The sequence below is a fragment of the Magnolia sinica genome, chromosome 10 (assembly GCF_029962835.1).
Source record: "Magnolia sinica isolate HGM2019 chromosome 10, MsV1, whole genome shotgun sequence".
Lineage (NCBI taxonomy): Eukaryota > Viridiplantae > Streptophyta > Magnoliopsida > Magnoliales > Magnoliaceae > Magnolia > Magnolia sinica.
Window position 1 is genome coordinate 404,318 of NC_080582.1, and position 9,771 is coordinate 414,088.

Consider the following 9,771-nt stretch of genomic DNA (forward strand, 5'->3'; position numbering starts at 1 on the left):
CTTGATGTGCACCAAATCCTTCACAAGCTTATTTGTAATGCTGGTTACCAGATAATTGAAAGGAAAAACACCGTCATTAAATCACACGTGGAATCATCAGTTAAATGCGAATGTATTCAACAGAAAGGTTAATCAATTTATAATTGTTGTACTTATTCATAATATTATCGAAAAAAATCTGAAATCCAAATTAGAGACATCAGTGTTTCTTAATAATAATTTAATATGAAAATAATATAAAAATGTCATTAGTATAATTTTATTGGCAATAAATTACCAAACATAAGAATCAATGGTGAAATTTAAATGTCATCGAGAGATATCGATAACGTAAAATAACTTATAAGGGTCAGATTTAAATGTTACCAAGAGATATGTAAAATAATTGCAAAAGACTTTCTTTTATATTAGTGTAATAATTGGTGAAACAAACAGTAATCCTAAATTATATTGTATATATACATACTAAACAAATAACCCTAAATTAAAGGGTTTTTGAGAATATACGGAGAGTATAACGCAGCTGTTTTGTAGAACCCGTGCAAAAGTAGCTCTGTGGGCCGAACATAATGTTTGTGTGACATTTATTAATTGAATCCATTTGCAAAAAAGAACATGGACTTAAGTGGGTCGCACCACAGGTTAGAAGATGTGAAAGCTGTAGCCCATCATATGGAAAGGTCTTGTCAGGCAAACGTGTGACATACTGGCACGTGTGCCTGTGTATGGGTGGACAGGACTCCGACACGCGTGGAACCTTTTCTTCCCGAGTGTGTCTTTCCTCGTACAAGCGGTTGGTGTAATGAATAACAACTCATGCTGTACTTGGTTGCAGCAAAGACGTGTGCAAGCAAATGTAAGAAAATGCGTACTTATAGAAATACATATACATTCCGTGTAACTGTGATTTGTTTGAAATACAAACGCCACACCAAACATGTATACACATGCATACGTTCATGTTTGCAGGCCCCCATGTATGATTACACGCACAATGATACCTCACATCATCGATGCTTGTACAGGATCATGACATTCAAGTTGTGTGTGCCATCCAAACCATTCATCGAATGCCCATGTTAATGTTAAGCCCAGAGACCAAAAATCAGTGTAATCTAGAAGTAAGCTGGCCTACACCACAGGGAACAACGGAGAGAAATGGAGAGGGCTGCGCTGTAGACATTTTTAGATCATAAATGGCACCCAATGTGTTGATTATATGCCATCGGATCAATTAGTTAAACGCAACACACTAAGATGAACGGACATCCCAAAAATAAGGCCATTACATAGCTTAGATGGGACACAATATGTGAATCTTTTAGGCACAATTTTACGTCTCTCCATGTGGTGTGGCCCACCTTAGTTTTGGATCAGGCTGATTTTTGGGTTCTATAATGAAAAAAAGGAGGCACACCAGATTCATAGTTGGATTTGGGGCCCACGGAAGCTCAATCTTATGGGAACTCACATACGTCCAAACTTATGTTTTCATTCCCGTCTAGTTTGAATTTGGATAGTTGCCGCATGGTTTTAGATATGCTTATAGGCCAAAATATCTACTAAAATAATTGATTGTTCGAAATTATGAGGAAAAAAATATCTTTTATTCTTATAAGGATAAACCTGTCAATGAATACTCTTGAACTATTTAAGGGTTAAGGATGGTTAAACCTCAGTCCGATGGAGAAAATATTTGGAAATTAAGGTTGTGTCATCCAAAATTTCAAATGATGTTTGATGAGATGACTCGTACTAAGAAGCAATGTTGAGAAAAACAACAAGCAACCAAGAGTTTAATCAATCCCAGAAGTATCAGCCAACTCGACCAAGATTGGTAATGCCAAAGGAAATAAAATAACAAATTCTGACCGATATAAAAGAATCTACCAAACATCATGCAAATCATGACTCGATTAAAGATTCGAATTACTATAAGACAATGATTAATATGAAAGGATTGTCCGAATACCTCAATAATGAAGAATTCTCGAATGGTTTTCTGATTAAAGAATTGTTCACTAAAGCAAGGGAGTTAGAATATTCTTCTGAATAGAAAGGGAAAGCGAATGAATCTACATATAAATTGGATACTTAGCTGAATTCATAAACACCTGAGCGGAAGTGTTTGAATTCGATCATATAGTTTGGCTCGTTGACACCGATTACAATATTGGACTGTAATATGGTGTTGACTATGTCATTAAATTTTCAAGCTAAACCATCTCAACCTAGTATAATAAGAGGAGATGTGGAATAATTGAGCTATTATATAATTATACAACATGAATTTTTTGACTTCGAGGAGGAAACCAAAAAGGTGTCGATTAATTGTAACGGTCAAACTAGGGTCTTATTCTGAAAAAATCATTATTGAAAGGCTGGCTCTTACAATAACCCAACATTTGAAGTCATTTTATATTTTTGTTCATTTGGAATGATATCCAACCACTCGGGTGCTTGTCGACAACAGAGTTGCTATTAACATTCTACTAGTAAGTATGAAGGCTAAAATCGAAAAAACTCAAGATAACCTCATCCATACCAAGGTCACAATAAGTAATTTCACTGGAAGAATAACACAAACACAAGGTGTCGAGACATTCTATTATTGTCGTTGGCCTTCGCTTTCATTACATCAATGTGAATTATCTCAAGAAATAGCGATAGAGCTTTTCCAAACATGTGTCATTCATGGTCTAATCTTTTTACCGATCGAATTAATGGTGGGAACTAAAAGTGTCTCAATAGCTTTATTTGTGGTCGATACTGTCTCAAACTACAATGCCTTGCTTTGATGAGATTGAATTCATTCATTCATCATCATTACACTAATTCGTGATTTTCTAAAATTAAGATAGAGTAGAGATGGTTCTAGTTGATGATAAACCATTTTTAGTTATATCTAATGTAATCGGGGCTTATTTATATGGATATGAGATTGGACCTATACAATTTATTGGGCGAGACAAGAATGGTAAACCAACTGATATTGATGTTAAACCCCACTCTCCAATTATCGCCTGATTATTATCAAATTTTGCAAGTCGCTGAGTAAGCGAGAGATCTTATCAGAATTTGATCATATACGTCTAATACGTATCTTATTTTGGCACTATGAGTCAAAGTTGATCAATTTAGATTGAGCCACTATATTGATTCTGACAGGTTCGCGTAATTAAAAACAAACTGAGCCAACCAACAAATATAACAACTAAAAATTAAAAAATTAAATTTTTTTTTTTTTTTTAAAAATTCTGAAGTAAAGGCTAGCTAAAAGGAGGCTAGAACCATTACAAATCTAAAATAAAGGCTAGCCAAAAGGAGGCTAGATCCACTACAAACGTTTTGTAGCATAAGCTTAACCTATAAATCCACTGTGGGCCCCACCTTGATCTTTTAATGACATATGGTCCGTTGATCATGTGTACCCTTCCTATTCTCCTTGTCTCCAAGAGAACTCAGGCCCACCTGAGATTTGGACTGATATGAGTTCAGGGAGCTAGGGAGGGGAGAGAATTAGGTGGGACCCCGGGTGGTTCGGATGGGGCCCACTGTGATGCATGTGACTATATCCATTTGGTCCATCCTTATTGAAATATCAATTTAGGGCATGATCAAAAAAATGAAGCAGTTCCAAATCCCCGATGGGCCATGGTACAGGAAACAATAGTGATTGACCATTAAAAACTTCTCATGGGCCCCAAAAGCTTTGGATCAAGATACTTATCCCCACTATTTCCTCTGGCTTGGTTCACTTGAGCATTTGATTTCCTTTGTTTTTTGGCTAATGCCCTCACATAAGAAAACAGATGGACAGCATGGATGAAACATATAAAACATAGTGGGCTCCACAGAGTTTGGTCACAGGTTACCAGGCAATCAGCTTTCGATTTGTAGGTTAAGCTAATCTACAAACGTTTGCAGTGGATCCTACTGCAACAAAAAATATGTGCTTAGACCACGTACGTCTATGAATGCATGCACTCATGCATGATAACATAAAATAGTCATATATATATATATATATATATATATATATATATATATATATATATATGTACGTACTTTCTAGAGCTTCTACTGCCGAGTTTTGTAAATGCAACATACGTGGGGCCGTTGAAGGATCATGGTCCTTGCAACTTAACATTTTATGTGGTTTTGAAAAAAATAGAACCAAAAAAATAAATAAATAATTGAAAGAAAGGTATCTTTTGATCTTTTCATGGTGTGTCCAAACACCCTCTACACCAATTATATAGCATTCATTCGTGTGCACCTCAATACGCGTATGAAATTGCAGAGAGAATATCATGTAGTCTTTCTTTGTAGCATGGTTTCTCTGTTGTCATATAACATGCAATACTAAGGGACATGGAATTACACCCAATAATCTGTGTATATATGTACACAAGTAGTTTTCTATAGTAGCTGATAATTGTTAAGTTTTTCGAAGTGGGTAAGTTGGATTTTTGTGGGAATGAGATCGGAATCGGAGTTGGGTAGTTGCATTGAATGACGATGTTTTAGGGAAGGGACGGTGGGAGAGAGAGAGAGAGAGAGAGAGAGAGAGAGAGAGAGAATATAAAAATAAAAACAAAGGGTACTAGACAGAGCTGCCATTGGGGAAAATACAGGAGAAAAAAGCCATACTCAAAAGATTGTATGTGCTGTAAATTACCTGGAAAGAAACATCTGAATGTTCACATATGGACTGGGAAGTGATTCATACACCCTATGTTTTTATGCGCACACACCCCTTTCATCTACTTTTGGCAGTAGATTAGTACAAAAGATGTAATATCCTAATCTCCTAATCCGAAAAGTACAAAAAGAGTATATACATAAAAACTAAAGGTTGAAAATATCAGTTACTTTTTGTTTATGTTTTTTATCTGTTTTTCTTTTTAAAATCCCCATTTATGTATCTTTGCTTCCTTCCAAGATAATGCTGGCTTTTCTTTTAGGACTCTATTTTATTGAAGCATATAATCTTGCTACTTTTTAATACCAAACTTAGAAAAAAAAAAAAAAGGTGTAATGCACAAAAGAAATAGGGGTGTAAATATAATTTCTCTCTCTCTATATATATGTCATCCTCCTTTTCAATATTTTAATTGTGTGGATGGAATTTCCTTGCAATACTTTATTTTAATTTTCTTTTTTAAATATTATATTAATGTCAAAGCTGACATATGTACTACTTTCAACCCCATCTGTTTTGTGTTTTCTACACGAGTGGTTGGAGTAGTTTATTCATTCGACTATTGGAGATTGAGATGGGGAATAATAGGAATTGGATTTTTTTTGTTTATGGAAATGGTTTTTCACCCCCACTTTTTCTATAAACACACTCAGTCTTCTCAAACTTTGGTAGTTGTAAAGTGTACATTTGTTACTATTCTAATACCAAATAGTTGTAAAAAAGGTGTGTACATGGATAAGAGGAGGGTGTAAATATCAATTATACTCTCTCTCTCTCACTGGTTAGTTTCCTTTGCTTTTAATATCATTACCCAATGGTCCCAAGGCTCTTGAGTGTGATACCCTTTTCCTGCCTTGAACTCCACTCAAAACAGCAGCAGCAGCAGCAAATCCCCTCCTCTTCATGTTGTTTTATTTTAACACTCTTCCTCTCCTTGCTCTTAGTTTTCTTGCTTGGGAAATATGGGGTTAGAAGAGGACTTTGAGAGGGGCCGGGGCTGAAGAGAGAGAGAGAGAGAGAGAGAGAGAGGTGACATGTTCGGGGAGTGGGGAGATAAAACACAAAACGAAAGGCAGAAGATTCTCCGAGAAAAGGGTGGACTTTTGAGCATGTCATATCATCAATTTAATGTGAGAGGTAAGAAAAAACAGCAAGAAGCAGCAACTTCCCCTTTTCCGTCTCTCTCTCACTCGTTTTTCTTTTGTTTGGTGCTGCTTGTTCCCATTAATTCTCCCATTTCTCTTTTTCCTGAAACTGTGCAGGATAGAGGAGAGGAGAGAAGAGATTCCTTTGCAGTTTAGAGTTCTTTGATATCCGCACGTTAGTAAGATTTCTCTCACACACATCTTTTTGCAGTTTGGAAAGGATTGGAGAAAGGAAAAGAGAAGCCTCGTAAAAGAAGGCCAACCCCAATTGAGAGAGAGAGAGAGAGAGAGAGTAGCTTTAAAATTCTCAAATGAAAAGAAAAAAAATAGGAGATATGTGAAATCCCTTCACCTGGGAAAGCAGGCATGGGATCTTAAAATCTTTTTTGATCTTTTACTGGTTTCTACAACTGAGTCTGAAATATTCCATCAGCTTTGTAAATGGGCTCTCCTCTATTTGTCCTGAAATATTCCGTTTGTTTGCTAATGTGATGTACAAAGATGCCCCAGATGCCCCCTGGTTTTTGCATTGATTCGAGTGACCCAAGGGGTAGCAGTAGAATCAACAACAGGTAAGAGGAAGGAAATGATTTTGGGATGTGGTGCTTGTTGGTATTACTGCTGATCAAATACCATTGCCTTAAATCAGATACATGACCACATGAGAAAGAAGGATTTCAGATTACTTTGCATGATATATAACACCTTTACTTTCATGTACTGACAAGCAGAGAGGTTGCATGGAAGTTACCTGAAAGCAAATGAATGAAAATCCCAGAAAGAGACAAACAAGGAATGGTTGGAGTTAAGGGGTGTGGGGTAGAGGTGTCTGTCTAGTCGCTATTCACCCATTAAAGGCTTTGCGTGTGAATGCCCTTCAAATTTCGCTCCCAAGCTCTCTCTCTCTCTACCCTTCCGCTTCTGTGGGTCTCACCCTCCTGCACGTATTGGATCTCTTGATTGGCTATCTCAGGAGTTTGATTAGGAACAGGGGGATCTTTTCTCCTCTCTCTCTCTCTCTCTCTCTCTCTCTCTCCTTTGTATCATCATGTCTACTTTCTAGTTTTTTTTTTTTTAATTTTTTTTAAATTTTTTTAAATTTTTTTATGTATCATGTCTCATATCTTTTTCTTGCCTTGCTTTCATTTCATACCTACTTATTCTGAGGGGTACTCCCTACAACAAGACACCCACACCCAATCCTTACAAATTTTCAGATTCTTGCCTCTTCATTTACCTCTCTCATCTATCATTCCTAAGCTTATGAAAATCAGGCTCCAAAGCCAAGGGTTGCAAAAGTCCAAAAACAATACAAAAGATAAGCTATAAAACCCTTTATTATTATTCTTTTTTTTTTCTCTCATAGAGTTGAGAGAGAGAGAGAGAGAGAGAGAAGAGAGAGTGAGGTATTGTGAGAACAGTGTTGTTTAGATACATAAGCTGCCACTCATACTGCTACCACACCTCCCTGTTTTTGGCAGATCATGTCCTGTCAAAGAAGCTGCATTCTCAGATGTCCTATTAAAGAAAAGGAATGCAAACTCCTCAGTCTCTCCTCCTTCTCCCCCTCATCTTCTTTACTTTTCAGTCCAAAAACACCTCCATTTCTCTTTTGGGTTTCTCAACTTCTCCTTCTCCAATACTCTACTCAACCAACAGCAACTCCTACTTCTTGAGATGCTCACCTCATTGAATTCTCATGAAGAAGAGGAAGACCCAGATCGTCACCATCATCATCACCGGAATCCAGCACGTGGCCTCCCCTCACCTGCCAACCACGTGCGCCAATTGCTGATAAGCTGTGCTGAGCTCATCTCCCAATCTGATTTCGCAGCAGCACGCCGCATCGTCTCTCTCCTCTCCGCCAGCTCCTCTCCTTACGGAGACTCCACTGACAGAGTAGTCCACCAATTCACCAAAGCCCTCAACATCAGAATCAACCGCCATACCTTCCAAAACCTCATCTCTTCTTCTTCATCTCCCACTCCTTCAATCTCCACCAATCCAGACACCCTCCAATCTGCTTATCTCACCCTCAACCAAATCACACCATTCATCAGATTCAGCCACCTCACAGCCAACCAAGCCATCTTAGAAGCAATTGAAGGCCACAGACATATTCATATACTCGATTTCAACACAATGCAAGGGGTGCAATGGCCTCCTCTGATGCAAGCCATTGCCGAAGGATCAGATCCGTTGAACCCACCGTCGATTCGAATCACAGGAACAGGCCACGATTTGGAGACCCTCCAAAGGACCGGCCACCGTCTGCAGACATTTGCACAATCTTTAGGGCTGAATTTCCAATTCTACCCTCTCCACATCGACGATGGCCCGTCTTCCACCACTGTGCTTCACCTCCTTTCCTCCATCAACGTCGTTCCTGAGGAGATGCTTGCCGTGAATTGTGTTCTCTACCTCCACAAGTTGCTGAAGGATGATGAGCGTGATGTCCGGCTCTTCCTCCGCACCATCAAAGCCATGAATCCAAAGGTGGTAACAGTTGCTGAGCGAGAAGCCAGACACAACCACCCCATCTTCTTGCAGAGATTCATGGAAGCCTTGGACTACTACACCGCTGGTTTTGACTCCCTCGAGGCAACACTGCCACCCAACAGCCAGGAGAGGCTGACGGTAGAACAGGTCTGGTTCGGGAATGAGATTGCCAACATTGTTGCTGCAGAGGGAGAAGAGAGAAGGGAGAGGCATGAGAGGTTTGAGAGTTGGGTGGAAATGATGAGGAGCTCCGGCTTTGCAAATGTTCCATTGAGCCCTTTCGCATTGTCTCAGGCAAAGCTCCTTCTGAGGCTCCATTACCCTTCAGAAGGATATCAGCTCCAGCTTGTCAATGACTCTTTCTTCCTGGGTTGGCAAAACAAGGCCCTCTTCTCAGTTTCTTCATGGTACTAAAACCTAACTCTCCTTCCTTTTCAGCCTATCTCTTCCTATCTTTCTTTAATTTTCTTCCACTTGTGAGATTGCCAAGAAAAACCAGAAAGAAAGAAAGAAAAAAAAAGAGGTCATGGGCTTCCGCAAACCCTAACCCTAATTCTCCTTCTTTCATCTGATGTTAGTTTTGGAATTGCCAGCTAAAACCCAAAAAGAAAAAAAGAAAAAAAGAAAAAAATGCATGGGCTCTCTCAAAACCCTAACCCAAATTTACTAGACAGACCTCTCTTGCCTTTCTCAATCTCAATCTCTTCAGGCCTGCATGCATGCAGGGATCATCTGGTTGCCCACGTTGCATGCAAAACTTTGGAAGAAGCGACAGCTACTTTCTCGCCACTACCACCCTTCTCTGCTTTCATGCTTCTTCACTTCTTTCAAGCCTCTGTTGGGAGAGAGCTGAAACTCAAATACAAATATTTTTGTTTATTTCTCTCTCTTCTTTTAAGGAAGAGCTGTTGCACCCATCTCTCTCTCTCTCATATGTATATGTATATATATATATATATATATATCTCATCTTGTATTAACTCCCTTGTAATTCTAAAACAAATAGTATTCTGCCTTCCCAGAAGCAACCAGCTGTGCTGTGGAATATTTAAATCTCATATTCCATGAATGAACTTAAACTATTATTATCTCCTTTTATAAGGTTGTCTGTCTTTTGCTTTGTTTTGCATTCTTTATGCTAATGGTTGCTTCACTACATTCTATTATTTCATTTATCTTCTTCCTTCTCCGGCATTTCAACTGCTTTCTTGCCTTTTACTGGTCAATCATGTCAAAACTGACCGCTCTGATCATGGGGCCGTTGTGGATGGATTTTATCCTGAATATCACACTTGTGTCATCATCCTAACCATTCATGGGTGGATGTTAATGGACGGATCGAAAGAAGCAGTCAGTAGTGGGAATCCACCAAACAATTTTTAAGATCATCTGATCAGTGTATTTTTGGAGTATGATCCATCC

General features: G+C 38.5%; 1 protein-coding gene across 2 annotated transcripts; it reads left to right on the forward strand.

The window, feature by feature from the left end:
• Window positions 1-5,549: 5,549 nt before the first annotated feature.
• LOC131257671 (scarecrow-like protein 18) lies at window positions 5,550-9,497 on the forward strand. Of its 2 annotated transcripts, XM_058258457.1 has the most exons (4): window positions 5,550-5,842; window positions 5,968-6,029; window positions 7,332-8,756; window positions 9,075-9,497. In XM_058258457.1, the coding sequence occupies exons 3-4, from the start codon at window positions 7,528-7,530 to the stop codon at window positions 9,415-9,417; spliced, it is 1,572 nt and encodes a 523-aa protein (XP_058114440.1). In that variant the 5' UTR covers window positions 5,550-5,842; window positions 5,968-6,029; window positions 7,332-7,527; the 3' UTR covers window positions 9,418-9,497. The 2 variants fall into 2 exon arrangements, with proteins under 2 accessions (XP_058114440.1, XP_058114441.1); XM_058258458.1 differs by lacking the exon at window positions 9,075-9,497 and having other exon boundaries at window positions 5,552-5,842; window positions 5,968-8,871.
• Window positions 9,498-9,771: the final 274 nt, after the last annotated feature.

Bases quoted from the DNA above. Each gene is read 5' to 3' on its own strand.
- LOC131257671 (XM_058258457.1), top strand. From the start codon at position 7,528: ATGCTCACCTCATTGAATTCTCATGAAGAAGAGGAAGACCCAGATCGT. The intron at 8,757-9,074 runs GTACTAAAACCT...GCATGCATGCAG, and splicing joins CTCTTCTCAGTTTCTTCATG to GGATCATCTGGTTGCCCACG.